The sequence below is a fragment of the Mycteria americana genome, chromosome 9 (genome assembly GCF_035582795.1).
Source record: "Mycteria americana isolate JAX WOST 10 ecotype Jacksonville Zoo and Gardens chromosome 9, USCA_MyAme_1.0, whole genome shotgun sequence".
Classification (NCBI taxonomy): Eukaryota; Metazoa; Chordata; class Aves; order Ciconiiformes; family Ciconiidae; genus Mycteria; species Mycteria americana.
In genome coordinates this window covers 26,310,136-26,330,472 of record NC_134373.1, presented here as the reverse complement: position 1 = coordinate 26,330,472, position 20,337 = coordinate 26,310,136, and the positions used below count along the sequence as shown (strand labels likewise).

The following is a 20,337-nucleotide window of genomic DNA, read 5'->3' as shown; positions in this document are numbered from 1 at the left end:
GGCCTTGCCCTGAGGGCTGGCAGTGCCCCCCACCCCTGCTCCTGGCACCTCCAACCCCAGAGTTCTGCCCTGGGCAGGAATTAACCCATGAAGGGCATCTGCTCTCCAGGCCAAGGCTTCTCCTGAAGTCTGGAGGAAGCCACCATCGGCGGGAGGTGTAAGAGGGATGGAGGAAAGGAAGGCTTTGGAGACAAAGGTGGGGGACCAAGGAGTGGCAAGGAGGGTTGCCTTTCCCTGCCCCTGCACAGTGGGACCCTCACCCATGGACACAGCTTCCCTGGGGCCCCAGCTCCTGACTCCTCTCTGCAGGGAGAGGGGAGGGCAGGCACAGGCTGGGGGCAGAGCTAAGGACGTTCATGGGGTGGGCAGCATGTTGCAAAGGAAAGGGGGGGTACGGTCCCTGCCAGGAGGAGAGCCCATGGTTTTTCCTTCCATTCAGACCCTGTTTTAGGTATCCACATCCGTTCCCAGGATCATGGATCCTTCCTCACCCCAAATTTAGACGGCTTCTCTCCTCCAGCCACCCACATCAGGGAACCAGCCCAGCTACCCTGCAAGCACCCCTCGCCCCCCACCCCGCCACTCTCCAAATCTAAAAGGGGGCAACTGAGAGCAGGGCACGATCCCACCCACCCCATCCCTCCCTGCCGAGCTCCCCAGCTCCACAGCCCCACGCTGCCGGGGACGGGGAGGTCTGCCTGGTGTGGCTGAGCCTCTAATGGTAATGGTTGTTCATGTTGTTGAGGTGGGAGGCTGCCATGGCGCTGAACGGGGCAGAGGGCTGGAGCCCGTGCCCGGGGTAGAGGGATGGGCTGGAGCCAGGCCAGTAGGAGAAGCTGGCCGGCGTCACTCCCGAGGTCATGAGGTTGAGTTTGGAGATGCCCGAGAAGGGCAGCGGGGCCAGGTTGCCCTGAAATTTGTAGAGGGTGTGATCGGGGGTGGCCGGCTGGCACACCTGTGCCAGCCCGTGGAAGTCGAACTTGTAGGCGTAGCGCTTGCCATGGACCTTGGTCATGATGTTCTTGTCGTAGTAGTAGCGCAGCGCCCGGCTCAGCTTGTCGTAATTCATGTTGGGTTTGCTCTTCCGCTCGCCCCAGCGCCGTGCCACCTCATCAGGGTCGATCAGCTTGAACTCCCCGTTCGTGCCTTCCCAGGCGATGCAGTTCAGGTTGGCCCGGTCCGAGAGCAGCTCCAGCAGGAACTGCCACAGCTGGATCTGCCCGCTGCCTGCAAGGCCAGGCCCCAGAGAGGTTAAAGCTCCCTCTCAGGGCACAAGGAGTGGGGCAGGATGTGTCTCGGTCTCCTCAACCCCGCCTGCTATGTTGCTCCCTCCCGGACCCAGGTTTCAGATGCACCTCCTTGCATCTTACCTGCTCTAGAGACATAGAAGATGGTAACGAGGTCATGCCTCCTTTGCGGCACGCCTACCCCATCCTGCGCCCAAGCAAGAGGAGGAGAGGACGTCCCTGCTCCTCAGGACAGGGAAAGGAGTGCTCAGAGGTCAACACAGGCTACAGTGGGTCTGGATCCAGGCTCCCCACGTCCCTCCTGCCCTCATTCACATGCCACTGAAGATGAATACCTGCTCATTTCTGTGAGGATCTGGTCTGCTGCTTTGATCTGCAGCCGCAGGAAGGAAGTATCTTGGCAGTACCCAGATCTATCCCAGCACCAGTATTTCCCACTGCCACCTCCGCTTGAAACTCGGCTGGTGTCACAGCACAGCCCCTGCCCATCTCTAGGGGCACTGTGCCCTGCAAGGATGTCTCCATGGTGAGCTGAGTCGGGGTGCGACACTGCTCTGACCTGCACCCCTGCCAGGTGCAGGCAAGTGTAGGGGAAGGAGAGACCAGGACAGGGCAGGACCTGCTGTGGCTTTGAATCAGGCACCAATGTTCCTTATTTCCAGAGGAAAACTGTCCTCTCTGAGCCATGGCCATTGCACCTGCAGCTTGCACTGAGGAGCACCCTTAGTGGGTGCCCGAGATGCCCCTGTGCCAGGCTGTACACACACAGGAGCCTGGCACTCCTGGACACACCCATGGTGAGGCACAAGGACAGGCTCCACCGCGTCTGGCCAGAGGTCACGAGAGGAGAGGGTCCCTGGACCTTAGGGTGAGGGGCAGTCCCGCCTCTGGGACCCAGCCACCCTGCAGAGCAGCCCTGCACTTACCTAGACCCCCCACACTCCCCCACAGTTCCTCCCAAGCAGCACCCCCTGAACATCCCTGCTCCCAACCCCGGCCCTTGCAGCACAGGCTCTTCCCATGGCAGAGGAAATGTCTTTGCATTTCATCCTCCTCCCTCTGCTTTTCACCACTATTTCGTCTAAAGGTGCTTGGATCCCATACAGAGGTTTAGCACCCATGATCCCTGCAGCAGGCAGTCCCACAGCTGGGCTCCGTTTCCCACAAAGAACCACCTTGTCTTGCTTGCTTCGCACCCACCGATTTTATCTGGTGCCCCCTAATTATTGCTCTGGAAGAAGCAGGGAACAGCCGTTCCCCATCCATCCCTATTCCACCAAAGCTTGCCCAGGCATCCCGATCCAGGAAGACCAGCCCAGGTCTTTCCAAGATATTGTATTTCCAAATACCCGTGCTGGGGCCAAGATGGGGGATCTCTCCTCTCTAGGGTACATCCGCAGCCCTCGCCTCTTCTCCATCCCCGCAGCCCCCACCCTGAGCTCCTGCTATCCCCCACCCATGGGGTTCCCCACCCCATGCAAGGAGGGCAGGGGGGTGTTGGGGGGTGCAGCTGGCTGGGGTGGCGAGGTTCAGTCCTGCCTGCCACAGGGTGCTATGCTGCAGCACCCGGCAGCTCCCTGAGGAAACCTCCAGGAATCCAAAAAGGTCCTTCTCAACGCAGTGCAGTGCACAGAGGACGGCGGGGGCAGAGTCCGCAGTGCAGAGGCAAAAGGCCCCCCCCGGTCCCAGCTTTACCCCCCCTCCCACCCCTAAACCAGGGCTCCCCTTTTCCTGCTCAGAGCACCCCCTGACCCCTGTCTCCTTGCCAGGCAGGCAAGCTACATGGTCCAAACCCCACAGCGCTGGCCCCGTATCTGCCCCATGACCAGCCCTGCTGCGCTCCCCAGCAGGCTCCAGGCTGCTCCCTGGCCAGCCCTTGGCCGATCCCCGGGATCCCTGGGCGGCTTTACCCGGACGGATGGCTCCGGCTCCCGGGGATCCGCCATCTCCCGGCCGACCCATGCCCTGACCGAGCCCCAGCCCTGCACCGGCATCTCCCTCCCGGGTGGTACCTCAGCTCATTCCCCCGCTCCCAGGCACGGGTCCCCCGAGCCCGGAATAGCCCCCCCCAGCTCCCGGGCTGGCTGGCAGCTCCCTCCCCGTCGGATATCCCCAGAGCACCGAGGGCACCCGAGCCGGGACCCCGCACCCGCCCGGCCCCATTGCGGGGCTCCGGGGGGCCGGGGGCGCTGGGCACCCCGCTCCCCTCCACTGCAACGGGACGGCGGCTCCCGGCCCTCGGGGCTCGGCCGCTCTGCCGGTGGCTGCTGGCGGCGGGATGCTCCCAGCCCGAGCCGCCCGCAGCACCGGGGAGCGGGGATCCACAGTGGCTGTGTCCCGCGTGGGCAGTGCCCGGCACACGGACGGGAAGGGGTCCCCGACGGCTGCGGGACGGGGGAGGGTGCGTGTGCCCCGGGGGGGTCCCCGCTCCGGGTGGGCCGGGGGGAGTGGGGCAGGTCCCGGGGCAGGGGCAGCGGTGCTCTTACCTTTCTGCACGCCCGGGCTGAGGGACCCCCACGCCTGGCTTTTGCCGTCTTTGAACAAAGTTTCCCCGACTGGATCTGGGGGGGAAAAAGGGGCGCGGGTGGGGTGCGGGGGGGGGGCCCGGGCCAGGCGGGACCGTGACCCCCTGGCGTCCACCCGCGGGCAGCCTCCCCGCAGCCCCCGGCCGCTCCCCCTCGCCTGCCCCGCCGCCGCGGCGAAGCCAGGAAACGCGTCCAGGAAAAAGGAAATCCGATTTCCGACCGAGCCGGGGAAGCTTTTAAATAGGAATAGAAAATCCCACGGGCTGGGGTAGGGAGGAGAGAGGGAGAGAGGGAGAGAGCTGCGGGGCAGGGGGAGAGGGAGAGGAGGCGGGTGGGGTGGGAGGATGGGGGGCAGGAGCGGCGGGTGGAAGGAAGGACGAGTGTCGGTGTTTGGGGAGCGGATGGCTGGGGAGAGGAGAGAGAGATGGAGAGGTGGATGGAAGGAAGGCAGGAGAGATGGGTAGGTGGATGGATGGGTAGATGGAGGGAAGGATAAGAAGAAGGAGGGAAGGAAGGGCGAGAGATGGAAGGATGGAAGGAAGGGCAGGTAATGGGTAAGACGGTGGAAGAGTGGGCTGATGGAAGGGACGGAGGGTTGATGGAGGGGATGGCTGGTAGCAGGGACAGAAAGAGGGACAGAGGGACAGGTGGGTGGGGTGGAAGGATGGATGGAGGCACAGGGGAAGGGTGGGTGGGTGGAAGGATGGCTTGGAAGGACAGAAAGGTGGATGGAGGGATGGAAGGACAGGGGGACGGTGGGCGGATGAAGGATGGAAGGGAGGACGGGTGTGCGGGCATGGAAGGCTGCGAGGGTGGCTGGAAGGACAGAGGAAGGGATGGTTGGGGGGCTGGAAGGCAGGAAGGGAGGATGGACGGAGGGAGAGGGGAAGGCAGCGTGAGCGCTGGAGGGAGACGGGGCAGAGAAGGGCCCCGGGACAGCGGCGGGGCAGGGCGGGCGGGGGCCGGGGTGCTGAGCGGTGCACGGCGCTGCGGCGGGGCAGCAGCCGGGGGGTCCGCCCGTACCTGGCAGGTACATGTTGAGCAGCAGTGGCACCGCTCCGGCGCCGTGTCTCATGGCAGCTGTGGGGGCGGCCCGCAGGCTGCATGTTTTAATATTCCTGCCCCTATTATTATTATTATTATTCCACTTTATCAGGGAGCAGCTGATGGCGAATAAATGGCAGCGGGACGGGCAGGGGACGGGCAGGGGCCGGGGGAGGCGGGGGGGGGAGTTTCCAGGCAACTCGCAGGGGCTCGGGGCCCCGGCTCCAGCAATTTCCTCCGCTGTAATTAAAGCGGGCGCTGCCCCCCCCCGCTATCGGGTCCGCATCAGACTTTAATCACGGCCGCGGGTTTCTATGGAGAGAGGCTCGGGCCGCTTCCTGCCTCTTCCGCCTCCTTAACTCTTCGCAAACACGGCGCTGCCATCCCAGCTGGGAGCGGGCTCGGACACTGCCTGGAGACCGCCCGGGCCCGGCCTCCCACCACCGCCACCAGCATCCCAGTCCCCGGCCCGCACGGCTGGCTGGTGGGCGCGGCGGTCCCCACACTGCCGGCATCGCCCGGGCCCTCTGCATCTCACCGCACGGCATCGTCTCGCCTGCCTCCGTCCCTCCGAGCCACCCACGCTGCCGGCCGTGGGGCTCCCTGCCTGCCCCTTCCCCGGCTCCAGGGTCTTCGGCACAGTCCTGGGGTCCCCTTGCAGCTCCCAGAGCCCTGGGGTGGGGCAGTTGTGTCCCCACCTGTCCCTCCAGCTGTGGGACCCCAATGCTGAGATCCCTTTACAGTACCCAGAGCTCTGGGGTGGGTAAGTGCATCTCCAGTGGTTGCTGGCACCAGGACGTACCACAGCTCTGCCACCGCCCTGGCTTCTCCGTGCTCTTCTGGACAGTCCCTGCCTCGGGAAGGGTTAAGCCTATGGCCATCCTGGGGTCCCCAGCCCTGTCCCCGTCTCTTGCCCATCTTTATGAGGACCTGTAGAAGCTGGGTGACCCCCAACACCCACCCAAACCTGCATGGCCCCATCTCCACCAGCTTGTCCTGGGCAGCCCTGGGTGTTGTGAAGACGGGAGGGCAATCTGGGGAGAACCTTGTAACAGGGAAAGGGTCTGGGGTGATCTCAGCTCCCAAAAGACACATCTGGCCAGGTTTTTCCTCATCACCCATGGCTCCAGCTGCTACAGGCAGCTGCGGGGTGCCGGCAGAGGGTCTGCTCTTGGCCGTCGGGACAGAGCCATCGAAGAGCTCTTCGGTGCCTCCACCAGCACCCCACAGCTTGAGGCAGCCAGGCAGCATGCCAGCAGCGGGCACCAGCTCTGCTCCACGAGTCCGACGTCGTACAGCCAAGCCGCCCATCAGCCCATGACCTCTCCTGCGGTGTTTCATTGATGCCTAGTAAAGGGATGAGCTCTCATGCCGGACTTAGCCAAATTTCTTGAAAGTGGTCATCGCGAGACGTGAATCCAATGGAAACCAGGATACGGCCACGCCAGACCCACTGTTATTATTTATACTGCAGCCAAAATGTGCCCTGCATAAGAAGACGCAGCCCACCAGGAGCAACGCTCAGCCGGGGTGCCACAGCCCAAGGCGGCTGGTGGCTCCTCCTGGGTGGGGGTGTCCAAAGGGTTTAGGAAACAGGGAGTCCCATGGGTGCCAAGCTGGGCTCCGGGTGCTCCACCCCTGCTGCCTATCTCCATTGGGGACAGAGAGCAGATGCTGGCGGGGGGAGACCGGAGCAGAGCCCATGGTACTCCCCCACCAATTCCCCACCAATCCTGTTTGGATTTAACAGCCCTTAAAAAGCTTCTCTTCCCCCAGCTTGTCCCCTGAGCTCTCCTGACCCCCGCAGTGGGGTCTCCCAGCTCTGTACAGGCGAACAGCCCTGGCTGATTCCCCCATCCCTCTCCTCCCCAGCCCCCCAAGTGCAGCTCTCCCAGCAGCGTCTCCACAGCCTCCCAGACTTGCTTTCGCTGCCTGAGTCACTGGAACACACCGCAGGCAACGGAAAACAAGCCCCGGAGACAGCGGGGTGAGGTGGGGAGGGGGCCTGACCCATCGAGCTCCCCTCCCCTTGGCAGCCTTGGTGACCAGGATCTTCCTCCAGCAAACCTGCATGGCAGAGGGCAGAGACGGGGGGGTTCTGGGCTGAGGGACCAGAGTCCCAGAGTGGACTCATCAGCCCAGAGTGGGGGGAAACAGTTTGGGATCAGCCTGAGAAGCAGGGTTAGGGCTGCAGGAGCTGGAGATGGGGGGGTTGTGGGGGGCACTGGGACTGGGTACTCCTGGGCCCCTGGGAAAGCCGGGGGGGGGGGGGGGGGGCTTACAGTGGGGTGTGAGGGGACTGGGGGCTTTGGGAGACCTGGGGGCTGAGGGGTACAGAGGGGCAGGGAGCGTGGAGTCCCAGGAGCTGGGGAGCCCTGTGCCTGTGCAGAGCTTTGGGGACCTGAGCTATGTGACCCCTGGTTCATGGGGGAGCTGGGGCAGACCCACAGGATGGGGGAGGCAGGGTACACGAGGAATCCAGGGAACAGGGGCCCAGGTCCATGGGGGAGCCAGGGAATGGGGTTCCAGGTCCATGGGGGAGCCAGGGAATGGGGTTTCAGGTCCATGGGTGATCTGGGAGATGAGGCTTCAGGTCTGTGGGGCTCCAGGGGACAGAGCCTGGACACGTGGAGCACCCAGCTGGCAGCAGCAGAAGGTCTCTCTGGCTGCAAGCAGGCAGCTTGCCCCACACCCCCCAACCCAGCGCTCTCCCCCTGCCCCAGGATGGAGCAGTAAGGACCCCACATTTTGCCGTGACCCCCACAGCTCCCCCCCCCCCCCCCATTGCAGCCCTATGCGCAGGTGCCCGGGACAACTTCACCTGTGTGCCGGCGTGGAGCAGAGCAGAGCTGACGTGGCCTTGGGCTGGCTGCAGCCCGGCTGGGTGTGCAGGAATGTGTTTGTGCAGGGGGAGAGGCCGGCTGCCGTGGGGCCGTGGCGGGGTGGGGCCAGCGGGGACACGGAGGGGACAGGGGAGGGCTGGGGGGCACCCCGCAGCGGGGACGGCCTGTGGGATGGGATGCACAAGGCACTGGGGCTTTTGCATGGTGCAGATTGGGGTGCGAGGGGAGAGGGAGGGGGGACGTGCAGGGCGTGCATGGGCACGCTTGTGTGCGTGCTCGTGTGCAAGCTCCTGTGTGCGGTGCACGCACTCACACACCAGGGCTGGGCTCTCTGTCAGCCCTGGGTGCAAGGCGTGCACACACTGACCCCCAGCCCAGTCCTTCCCAGTCTCCCAGCACCCTTCTGGGGTGCTGGCCAGGCATGGCCAGGCATGCTTGTAGCAGGGTGGGCTTCCGGGGTCCCAGGTGTCGAAGCCACCCAGCACTGTTCCACCATCCTATGGCTTTAGAGGGGATGTCCTGGGTGCGGGGAGCACCTCGGGACCGGAGGCTGGTGCCCCAGGAGGGCCCAGGGTGCTGGAGCAGGATGGAAGAGGAGGAGGCCGGGAAAGGGTGCTGGAGGAGGAGGAGGAGGAGGCTGGGTGTGCCCGGGCAGAGCCGGATGCTGGCACGGATATGCTGGCGTGGCCAGGCTGGGGGTGGGGGAACCCAGACCCTAAGGGTGCTGGGAGCAATGAGCTGAGCCCCCTGCCAGCTGCGGGACACTGCCCCGAGGACCTCCTGTCCCTGTCCCTGTCCCTGTCCCCCCCACCCCCACACAACCCCTGTACACCCCCTCTATAAGCCAGTGCCCCAGCTGTGGCCATCCCGTTTGTGGCAGCCCCCTCCGCCCCAGATGACCCCGACGCTCCTCCTCCTGCCCAGGCCCACAGCGGGCAGGGACCCCCCCCCTCTTCCAAACCGGGGTGCAGAGAGAGGGGAACCTCGAGTTCACAGGCTTTGTAGCAATCACCTTCCCTGGTGCTGAGCCTGGGAGAAGACCCCAGGGCACAACTCCCCTGGATGCCCCCTCCTGGCTCCAGCCCCTTCTTTGCCCAGTAAGGCCAGTAAGCTCCCAGTAAGTTCCCATCTCCCCAGCCGGAGCATCACGGGGGTGGGAACCATTCTGCATCCCCTCTACTTGCTGTGCATGGACCAGAGGTGGGGTGCAGAGAACTCAGTCCAGGGTGGAGGTGGCCACAGGTCCAAAACCACCCGGGGAAGGGGAAACCCCTTTCAGGGGCTGAGAGCTGGGGGGCAGCAGGGCTGGGGCAGGCGCCCTGCCTCCCACCCCGCAGGGGTCCCCTGGGCCTGGCAGCCCCCCGAGGAGCAGAGCAGAGGCAGGAGCACCCTTTTTTTTGACAAATGCCTTTATTTGCTACCGGATAGAGGTCTATTGCACAGCAGCCCGGAGGCTGTGAGGCGTGCGGCCCTGCCCCTGCTCAGTGCTGGACACGGCGGATGGATTGGATCTGGTTGGTGTGGGCCTGGCTGCTGTATTCGTTGTACTTCTTGAACTCGCCGTTCTGTCTGTCCCGCTCCAGCACGTACTGGTAGCCCCTGTATCCTGGGTACTGGTATGCCACCCACCTGCAGGCAGACCCCTGGCTCAGAGCCCTGGGCCAAATCCCCCCGTCCCCTCCCCTCCCTTCCCCTCCCCTCTCCTCCCCTCCCCTCCCATCCCTCTGCTTGCCCTGGGAGTGGAGGGACAGAAAACACCCCATGGCTTGGATTTTCAAGGGAAGGGGAGATGGCAGGCACCCTTCCTTTTTGGGGCCCCCCTTCCCCATCCCTGGGGCTATGCAGGAGGGAGGTGCTCGCTGAACCCCTACTCTCGGCCCCTACTGCCGGCGGGACTCACGCTCCAGCGTTCACTTTGATGGATGCCACCTCCTTGTTGCCCCAGCCCATGGCCTGCAGCGAGGGGTAGTCATCACTCAGCTCAAACTTGTGCCCCTGGAAGTTCTCTGCCTCATAGAGGATGACTTTGCTGTCGTTGTGGTTCTGTAGAGGGAGAGGGCTGGGGGTCAGTGGGGACGGCGCGGCTCAGACAGGGATCGGGCATGTGGCACTGGGGGGACACATGCCAAGGCACAGTGGGAGGCTTGGGACCATGCCTGGCTTCGGCGCAAGGCATGGGGGATGTCCTTCAGCCTGGCACACCCTCACCAGGACACCCCAGGGCTGCCCAGAGGATGCTGGTCTCGTGTCCCTGTGGTGTCCGTGCACAGTGGCCAGTGGGGGTGACAGCGGCCACATCCTCTGCACGCACATGGGCTCCTGCCCTCAGCATCCTCGCGCTCCCCGAGGCTGCAGGAGGGTTGCAGGGCAAGGGAGGCTGCTGAGAGCGGTCCCCCCGGCTCTGTGGGGCTTTGCTGGGTGCTGGGCACCGAGGGGTTAATTGCTGGGACACTGAGTGATGCGGCACTGTCCCCCGTGCCCAGCCCCCACACGCATCTATCTGCACCGAGGAGCAGTCCTGCCAGTAAGGAGTGATCTTATCGCATCCCCTTTATTAAAGCCCAAGCATATCTGTCTGGTGATTATTAAAAGTTGGGGGGGGACCCCCGCTCGGAGGCGCAGACGTGCCGCTATTGCGAGCACCAGTGTCTCTGCAGATGGAGCGATAGAGGCTGCATCTGCCTACCCCAGGCGGGAGGGGGACGGACCCGGCACCCCAAGCATCCTGTGGTCCTGCTGTCTCCTCTCTGCTCACCCCATCCCCGGGTATCCGGGGCAGGGGGACAAGGCCTGGGGACCCCAGCCTGGGAGGTGGCTCTCCAATGCACAAGGCAGAAGGAGCTGGGGTGGTGTTTCAGGCTAAATTTTAGCCCTAAAGAGCATCCCAGGATGCTTGCGGCAAGGTGGGAGCCAGGGGGTGCAGCCACCCCTCCACCCCATGGCACCTCCGTGCACGCCTCATCCCTCCACCCCACGGCACCTTTGTGGGCGACTCACCCCTCCATCCCATGTCCCACATAACCCGTCCTCCTGTCTGTCCCTCACCTCCCTCCATGCTGGGCTGCCGGGGGGGAGGCTCGCACCGCGGTGGTGTCCCCGTAACTCACCGCACACTTGACGGGCCGGAAGGAGAGGAGGTGCTCGGTCCGGTAGCCACTGTTCCCGCTCCAGGCCTCCCACCGGGGATAGTCACCCTTCTCCAGGATGAACTGCTGCCCCTGGTACTCGGGGTACTCAAAGCCCACCCAGCTGGAGGGGAGAGGAGGAAAGCCCTCAGGGATGTGCGGTGCAGCCCCCAGGCTCAGCCTAGGGCCAGCTTCTCCCTTCCGTGCAGAGGAGGGAGACGTCCTGGCAGGGTGTGGGTCTGTCACAGAGGTCAGGGTCCTTGCTAGCAGCAAATGTCCCTTCTGAGAGTGAGACCCCTCTCCCCAGGGCCACACTGCTGCCTCCGACCCATGCCTCGGCTCAGCAGGGTCTCCCGGCTTTGCAGATGGGAAAACTGAGACACCACGCAAGGAGCACAGGGAAGGAGGTTGCATGACGAGCCTGTCTCCGAGCTGAGGAAGGACCCAGGTGTCCTGGCTCCCCGGCAGCTCCCAACGCTCCCCTGGGAGCAGCAGGTTTGCCGGAGCGGGGTGCACCAAGGGGCCGCGGGGCTGGCGGGGCACTTACGGGCCAGACTCCACCTTGATGGAGCGGATCTTGCGGAAGCCACGCTCCATGATGCTGGGGCACTCCATGAGGAACTCGCAGCGCTTGCCCTGGAAGCTCTCCTCCTCCCACACCGTGATCTTGTACTGCCCCAGGGTGTCCATGGCTTCGCTGCTGGTCATGCGGGTTGCTCGGCTGCCGGCAGAGCCCCACGCATCACCCCGGGCAGGTGCCCACCATCAGCCCCCAGCCACCCTGCTGCCTGCCACCGAGCCTGAGGTGCCAGCGGTGCTGCCCTCACACATCCCGTGCCACCGGCCCCTCGCCCTCCCAGGCTGGCACGGGGGATGCTTCCCATTCCCCTTCCTTGGTGCGTGGGGATCTCTGTCCAGCGACCCCCAGGTTGCAGGGGGCACTTGTGATGCCCCATCTCTCCATGTGATGTACGCGGGGCTGCCTCAGTTTCTCTGCTCCCAAGCTCCCTGCGATGACTCCTGGGGTTGGCTGGGTGCAGTGGCACTGTACCCGGTGCAGGGTGGTGGCGGTGACCCCGACTCAGGCACAGGTGTGGGGTGCAGCCCTGGGGCAGAGCAGCCCGGCCCTTGCAAAGATGAGCGCCAGCATCCCTCCTGCCCGCACAGGGTACCCCTGCTGTGCCACGCAGCACCCCGCGGCTTGCCCTTCCCCAGAGTGTGCGTTGGGTGGGGCGGCTTGGTGTGGGGGCAAAGGGAGCGTGGCAGCGCCTGTGCAGTGAGGGGGGCTTGGGGGCTCACAGCCTGGTACTTACTTGGTCGGCAGGGCACAGAGGCGAAGGTGGCGGTGCCGGCACCGGCTTTTCCTCTCGCCCTTTATAGGCGGGCGCCGAAGTGCCGATGGTGCAGGCAGGCAGGGCGCTGTGTCAGCAGGCAGGGGATGGGGGGACGGGGTGCCCACCCACCCCAGACTCCGGCTGTCCATTCCAGTTAGGCAGTGTGGCGAGAGCGGCCCCCCCCCTACCCCACGGGGCTGACAATGAAAGTGCTGGGCTGTGTTTGCGCAGGGGCTCAGGGCACAATGGGCAAAGGGCCTGACGCGCCGCTTTCCTTTCTGCCCCTGGACAATGTCCCCGCTTGGCCCGGGGATTAGGGACCCAGCCTTTCCCAGGGCACCCGCAGCCTTTGCCAGGGTTGAGGCTTGTGGGAAGGAGGTGCCAGGGTGAAGCGGGGGTTTGCCAGCTGGGAGCTGAGGGGCACGGATGTCCTCACATTGGGATGTGGGGCTTGCCTGGGGCTGCATCTGCCCCCCTTCCTGGGGCTCTGCCACCGTGGGTCCCTCCTCCGGCCAGGCTCTGCCTTGCATGTCCCCAGCTGGCAGGGCAGGACAGGGACTCAGCGTGCACGGGCAGGGCTCCCTGTGGGGTGGGAGAAGGTTAGGTTGAGGGAGAGGGGTGGAGGAGGTGTTGGCACAGCCACAGCTTGGTCTGTCCACGCTCTGCAACTCCCTGCAGAGGTTCCTGTGCTGGCTCTGGACCGGGCACTGATGCACCGCAGTTACATGCTCCTCACTTGCAGTGCCTTGGGCATGTCCCCTGGCCTGGCAAAGGGCTCCCCATGCTCCCCGCACACCCCCCACCCAGGCAGGGGACACCGTGCACAGCAGGAGGGGACCAGCTTTGGGGCAGAGCTGTGCCCTTCACCTGGGCAGCAGGACCAGCCCTGCCTGGGACTGCACCATGCCATGCAGATATCCCCAGGGCCTCCCACCAGGACCTGGGCTGGATGAAGCCAACACAGGCTGGAAAGGAAGAAGAGTGCCCTGCTGAGCCGTGAAATACCAGGTCTCTTGGCAGCAGCGTTTCTTGCAGCATCCCTGCGTAGCCTGCAGTGAGGCTGGACACTCCCTACCTTCAGCTGGGCAGGAGCCACACTGGCCTCCGGGCAAGGGCTGGCCCAGACCACCCCAAACCTTCCCAGGAAAACCCCCGCCCTCCTGGTGGTCCTGAGCATGGGGTCAGCAGCCCAAGAGACCCCGGCAGTGCCGGTGATGGAGGGTGCAGCATGGGCAGCTGGGGGTGGTGTTAGGACGCCTGGCATCTCTGCCCCGTTCTCAGCAAGAACTGGGGACCGAGGGGTGACAGCAGGGACGGGCTGGGGGCAGGACTCATGGGTCCTCTTCGTGTCCCCCCCACTGCCCGACAACGCGCCGGGCAGCATCTCCCTCCCTGCTCCGAGGCTCGGTGCGGGGCTGCGCCGATGCCTGCAGGTCCCAGCAGAGGGTGCAGCCTGGCAGCGGTTGGAGCTGGCTCCAGCTAAGGGACGTTGGTGGTCCTTGGCCGGGGACAGGCGCTGGGGAGGCGACCCTCAGCTTGCGGCGCCCTGGGTGCTCGTAGCGAGGGGGGCGAGACCCCCTGGGAGCTGCCTGGGGGAGCAGAGGATGGAGGGAAGGATGGGGATGCTCCCCGGGGAGGGAAGGGGATGCATGGGGGTAAGCAGATGCCTGGGATGCAGCCCGGTGGCCTGGGGACATCCCTCAAAGTGCTGGGGGACAGGTTTGGGCAGCCCTTAGGGAAGCCAACACCTGGGGAAGGTGGGGCAAGATGCAGAGCTAGTGCACTGCAGGGTCCCCCCACACCGCTGCTGCCCCTCGCCTGGGCTGTGTGAGCAGAGGCGTAGGGCACTGGTTAGTTTGGGGTGCTATGGGGTGTGAGGGCAGTCTGGGGTTATGGGGTGCAGGGCACTGTGGGGTGTATTACAGAACCCCAGGGCATGGGGCACCACAGAATATGTGGGATGCTGCAGGCCGTTATGGGGTGTGTGTATGGGGTGTGCGGGGCACTGCGTAGTGTGCTACATGATCTATGGGGCACTGGTGTTGTGCCATGAGGGGCACACAGGCAGCTCAGTCACACCCCCATACAACACTTTGGATAAAAGCATTGGGGGGGACGCAGGGGAGGAACCCACCCCCAGATGCAGGCTGTGCCCCTTCCTCACATCTCAGCGTGTCCCACACACTGGGATGGGCCGCACTCCCCGCTCAGCACCTCTGGGGCAGCCACATGGGAGCCACAGCCACGTCCAGGGACAGTGGACCAGGGGGTCACCTGTGAGGGGCCGTGCCGAGTGTCCTTCCCCACTGCACCCCAGGATGCTGACGCAGCCTGGCCTCCCTGGGGCATCTCCCAGCACCTCTGGGCAGTCCCTGTCACCAGCCAGCATTCCCGTGGGGTCCCAGCATCCCACCGGCCGGGGATATGGGCAGGGGGAGGCTGGTGCGGGGGCAGGCAGTGACTCTGCTCAAGGGCAGCTGCTAATACTGGCTCTGGGAGCCGGTTAGTGCTCGCCCAGGGCCTCCTGCATAGGCTAATTTAATAAGGGCCCCGCGTCGCTCCAGGCTCAGCCTGTTCCCTGCGCTAGCAAAACAGATCAGGTTTCTCCATGCCACCAGGCACAGCGCGGGTGGCCGGCAGCCCCAGGGCACGGTGGGAGAACAGGGTTGCCCAAGTGCTCCATGCCAAGCCCACACCGTGCCGTCAGTGGTCCCCAGCCGTGGGGTTATACCCCGTGCCTTGTGCAGGTGCTCGTCCCGGGACGGCGCATGGCTTGGGGAGCTGAGCAGGCTAAAAGGCAGCCCCGAAGGAGGTGAGGCAGGCGCTGCTCGGGCATCCTGATGCTGATGCCACATCTGGGACACATCTGGGGCTCATGGCAGCATGTTGTCTTTCCCACTGCTGTTAGGAGTATCCGGGCTAGCTGACCAGGCCAGCACAGCTGTGTGTGGTCCTGCATTTGACTGATGCCGTGGCCTGAGCCCTGGCCACCCCCCAACCCTCCTAGCCCCTCTCTCCTTGCCCCCAACCCCTCTGGGGGCTGCACTGTCACCCCAAGGGGCTGGAGGTCCAGGGGCTGGGCCAAGCAGGAGCAGATGGAGCTGGTGCCAGCCCCTGTTTATCTTTCTCCCAGTTGCCTGGTGCTCTGTTTGTTCTGGGGATGGCTTCCTGCTACCAGGGCCAAAACAGGTGGCTTTTATTTGCAGGGTCTGGCTGATTAAATCAGGGGCAGTGTGTTGTTCCCCCCCACCCAGCCCCACCGCTCCTTTTTCCTCCCCTTTCTCCCCCAGAGTCATTTCCCTGGGAAATCATCCTTCTTGGTAAGGATGCAAACACCCCCCCTTCCCTCCCCAAGCATCTCCCCTTTGGGGCTGCTCTGAACATGGCCACACCAAGATTGGTAAATCCCAGACAAAACCCCCACTTCCACCTGCTGGGACCCTGAATCCCAGAGCTGAGGGGATTGTTGGGGTCCCCCATGCCACTTGCCTCCTCCTGGGGCCTTGCTGGCCACAGAGGACACGTGTGCAGGCACATACCCACCGCAGAAGCCTCCCTGCACAGGCACTGCCTTGCACAGGGAGCCCCAGCACATGCCAGCCGCCCCGCACGCACGTGTCCCCCGTGCACCTAGCCGTCCCCTCCCCGCAGCCGGAAACTCCCGGGATTGCAAACAGCCTGGCAGATGTTGCCGGGATTAGATCCCACGCAGGCGCACACGCACGCCGCGGGCTGCCAGCCGTTCCGTGCTCGGAGAGGTCCCAGGCACTCGGGCTCCCCCGGGGCAGAGCTCAGCAGGTACCTGCCCCAGCTCTGGGGAGGATGAGTCCTCAGGGAGAGCAGGCAGTGGGAGAGGAACCCCGATGGGAACTGGGGACCGAGATGCTGACTGGTCTCTGGGTACCATCACCAATGGCTGGAGAAGGGCAGGGACGCGGTGGAAGGCACAGCCACTTGCAGTGCAAGGGGTACCCACACGTTCCCTCTTACAGCTGCGTCTTGCAAACAGCCTACTGAGCTGGTCTTCCACGCAGCAGCCCTCACCCCAGCCTCCGCTCTCCCCATGCACCTGTGGCCCTCAGCCAGCCACCAGTACCCCTGCTGGGACCAGCTCTCCAGACCTGCCCACCCGCTGCCCCCACCGGCACCCTGGCCACCCCCAGCCACGCTGCTCACCCCCTCCCTGTGGGACTGTGGGTGCCCACTCTGTCCTGTGGCACCCACAGCTCCGCAGATGCACCCGCAAAGACCCACCATGACAAGCATACTGCCAGGGACACGTGCTCAGCCCCTGCCACCCATCCAGGACCTGCCCTGCCTGGCCCCTGCCTGGCCCTGGCTGCTGGCTGTCCCCGGCGTGGGGGCGTGCTCCGTCCCCCGGGAGCCGTGGCCTCCCCTGCCTGCTCCCCACTGTTCCCATGGGGATTAATCCCACCTGAAGGTCAGGGAGGCTCCGCCAGCTGCTCACCTCCTGCCTGTGGATTACAGCCTGGGTGTGAGCAGGTGGCAACTGCTGCGTCCCCAGGCTGGCCCAGCCCCAGTATGGGGCTGACAGCAGGACAAAACCCAGCCGGGCTGCTCCAAAAGGGGCCCCGGGGTGGCAGGTCCCTTGCAGCCTCAGGTGTCCCCCCCACACATCCGTCATACGCTACCCAGATGGGGATGCCAGGCACTGGGGCAGAGGCGATGGTATCTGGTCCTTGGGTCCAGATCCTGACCTGAAATGGAGCCCGCTGGTGCCAGCTACTGCGACCTCCTGCCTGTTACCCCAGATGACCCCAGCCTGGCACCCCCGGGGCACCCCATAGCTACAGTGTCCTGGAGAAGCGTGCTGGTGCCCACACAGTGTCCGGTGCAGACCAGTCCCAGGGAGTGGTGATGGAGACAGGGGGAGCATGGCCAGCCCTGCACCCAGCCCATCCTGGATGCAGTTGCAGGTGCATCTCCTTCAGTACATCGCATCGGATTTGGAAGGGCACCACGGGGTGAGCACAGCTTCCCGGGTCCCAGCTTTACCTATAGCACCTGGGGTGTTGCCATGGGGGTGCAGGGTGCAAGGACAGGGCTGGGGGTGGGGTGGTCCTTAGACCTCCCCTCGCCAGCTCCCTCAGCCCCACAGCCAGGGGATGCCAGCTCAGCCAGAGCTTGGCCAAGGTCCCACTGCACCCCGGCGCTCCTCCACTCCCCTGTCAGCAACATCTGTAGTGCCAGGCACCCCGAGCCAGGGTGACGTTCGTCCAGGAGGCAGACAAAAAGCCTGGCAGCGGCGGCTCCCCTCCTCCCGCAGCTCTGAGGAGGCAGCGCAGGCGGGGGCTGAGCCAGGCACTGTGGCAAGAACAGAACATCCTGCCTCGGGGCTCCCGAAGCCGGCAACAGCTGGGCCAGGAGCAGCGGCCCTGGCACGCTGCTGAACATCCATCCCCTGGGCAGGCTGCCCACACGCTTCCCGGGGCCACCGGCTGGCCTGGGAGAGGGGAGCCCCATCGCTCACCCCTTCCCTGGAGGCCCCATGGGAGGAAGGGGCTGACGTACTCCGAGATGCAGGACTAGTGCAAGCTCTGGGTTTTTCCCCCAGCACCTCGAGTCCTTCAGCAGGGCCCCTCCTTATCCCCTTTGCTCACGGGGGTTCAGAACCCTTTCCTGGGGCAATGGAAAAACCCGTACCCTCACTCCAGTGGCCTGTGGTTGCAGGGGGAAGGATTCCAGGCTGTACCTACCCTGTGCCCGATGCTCTCCGCAACCAGGAATGGGCTGGGAGTGGGCAGAGCTGCCTGTTGTTTCACCACGGCAGGATGCAGGTCCATGCCTGGGACCCACGTCTCCCCTCCACCCTGCCTGCCAAATAGCAATAAGCTTGTCCCAGAGCCAGCTGGGCTGAAGGCTGCCTTTCCCCATGGTCTCGAGGTGGGGAATACGTGGGATGGACCCATTGCCTGGGGACAGTATCTGAAGCTACAGCCTGGCATGAGGAGTGCAGGACCCCAGCACAGAGCTGGAACAGTCCCTTATGTTCCCTGCCCCGGTCCTTGCCTTGGCCAGGAGCAGGCTGAGGGGCTGGAGACAACCAGGGAGTGCTCAGCAACACCCTGACCTCCAACATGAGCCCAGCTGCAGGGACGCAAGCAGCCTCAGTCTCCCTGTGCAAGCTGGCTGGGACAGCCTCTCCTGCCTTTGCAGCAGTGCTGGGACAGTGACCTTCAGGGGCAGGGAGCCCCTGCTCAGCCTGGGCATCTCCTCCAGGCACAACAGAGCCACGGCGAATAGGCTGAGTGGGGGACGGCAGGGGTCTAGGGGTGCCCACACAACCCTGGTGCTCAGCCCCTGGGGTGCCCACACAGCCCTGTGTGCGGCGGCAGCCCCCGGGGCTGATCCCCGCAGGGCGCTGGGGTGCAGAGGTTACCCAGCTGCCTCTGCCACATCCTGGGGCAAAGCAGTACCTGCCCAGGGACGGCACACCCCATCCGGGCTGGCCAGGACACGCAGCCCGCAGGCAACACTCCCCAGGCAGCCAGCAAAGGTGCACGCCTCTGCTCACACCCACACCTGCATACGATGCCCACACACCAGGACACGGAGCAGCAAGCGTGGCAGGGGCATGGCCAGCGCACACGTTTAGCTCAGCAGGAGCACGCACACACGTGTGCACGCATGCACACACAGGGCAGTGAATGCAGCAGCGACATGCACCAGCTCCGCCCTACATGCCCAGCGCAGGGAGGGCACACACACGCATGCACAGCCATGCACACACATAAACACATAGATGCAAATGCACATGCATACATATATGCACACACACCTGTATGCAACTACACCTATATGCAAATGCAGACCCGGGCGCTCATGCCTCCCCAGCGCTCCTCCTGCACCCTGCCCTCCCCATGCAAATCCTCCCGGTGCAGAGCTGCACCATGCAAATCCCCAGCCCAGGTCCCCAAAGCCATGCAAATGGCCGTGCAGCGCCCGGGGGGGTGGGGGGACAGTACCGCACAGCGCAGGCGGCAGCACCCCCCTACGCCTTCTCCCCTGCCAGCCCTCGGCACCGCTGCTGGCTCTGACGTGGGAGACAGGGGTGTTTAAAGCCCCTGGCTCTGCCCAGCTCGGGGACCAACTCACCCTTGGGTGCAAACCCTGCCAAAGGGCCATTCCCCAGCCAACGCAGCCCGTAGGGCAGTGTGGCTTCCTGGGGCCACCCCCAGCTTTGAAGGGCGTCACGGCTTCCCAGTGCCACTGGGCTGGCAGAGCTGGGACAGGGAGAGCAGGCTGAGAAGATGGGGGGGGAGGGGCAATTTCTAGCGCTGCCACTTGGCAGCTGTCCCCTTCTCCTGCTGGGACACCCATGTCGCCCTGCGCACAGACCTGCTGCTGGTGCCAGTGCAGGGTCTGGCTCCCCGGCTGCTGCCCAGATACCCTGAAAAGCCAAAAAAAAAAAAAGCTTTTCTGGAGCATCTGGGCTATCTACAGGTTGCAAAAGGGGTCCCATGGGGTGCCGGGTCTTGCTAGAGCACAAGGCAGCCCAGTGGCGTGTGGAGTCACTGAGGGAGAGCGAGGCGGCCAGGCAGCATCTCCGCAGCCCTGCTCTGCCAGATACCATCTCCGCCGGGCTCTGCCCCCATGGGGACGCACGTGCGGTGACAGCATGGGCAGCAGGGTCTGGCTTTACTCAGCATTATTAATCGTGCTCTGTTTGATCCCAGCCTGAGCGGGGCGGCTGCAGGGAGTTATGTGTATCAGGGGATGTGTTGTGCTTTCTTGGCTTTTCAACTTTGCCAGGCTTGGTGGCAGGAGACAGAGCCCAGAGACATGGCCCAAAGGGGCCTGTGGCCACTGTGATGGCCAGTCACCGCACTGTGTGGTGGCTGTTCCCAGGCTAGGATGGGCACTTGGCTCTGGAGAGACATGGGCAGCTCAGCACCCCTGGAGATGCTCTTTGATTTTGGTGCTTTCCCACACCACCTGTGGGAAACTTCCTGAGCCTCTGCCCAGGCAGGGAGCCCAGGAGGTGCCTTATCTCCATCCCTTGCAGGGGCACCCCGCAGAGGGAGCAGGGCTCTCCTGCTCCAGGGCAGGGGCTGCTGAGCCTCGTCCTGTGCATGGATCAGATGGGGATAAGGGAAAGCAGCAGGAATCATCCTGTCTCTTGACACACTCTTGGGCTTTGTCGCCTCCAGCCTCTCCTCCCTCCACACTGTGGGGCTGGGCTCAGCCTTCATGGTATT

The 20,337-nt window shown here is 64.5% G+C and overlaps 2 protein-coding genes across 2 annotated transcripts; both read right to left on the bottom strand.

Annotated features, from left to right (window-relative positions):
* Positions 1-715: 715 nt before the first annotated feature.
* Positions 716-4,847, bottom strand: FEV (FEV transcription factor, ETS family member). The gene is made up of 3 exons (XM_075512245.1): positions 4,796-4,847; positions 3,734-3,808; positions 716-1,227 (listed from the first exon to the last, which is right to left on the bottom strand). Exons 1-3 carry the CDS (start codon positions 4,845-4,847, stop codon positions 716-718), a joined length of 639 nt encoding a protein of 212 aa, XP_075368360.1.
* A 4,293-nt stretch (positions 4,848-9,140) lies between these two features.
* Positions 9,141-11,492, bottom strand: CRYBA2 (crystallin beta A2). Its single transcript, XM_075511834.1, has 4 exons — positions 11,332-11,492; positions 10,767-10,908; positions 9,560-9,702; positions 9,141-9,288 (listed from the first exon to the last, which is right to left on the bottom strand). The coding sequence occupies exons 1-4, from the start codon at positions 11,490-11,492 to the stop codon at positions 9,141-9,143; spliced, it is 594 nt and encodes a 197-aa protein (XP_075367949.1).
* Between the last annotated feature and the right edge of the window lie 8,845 nt (positions 11,493-20,337).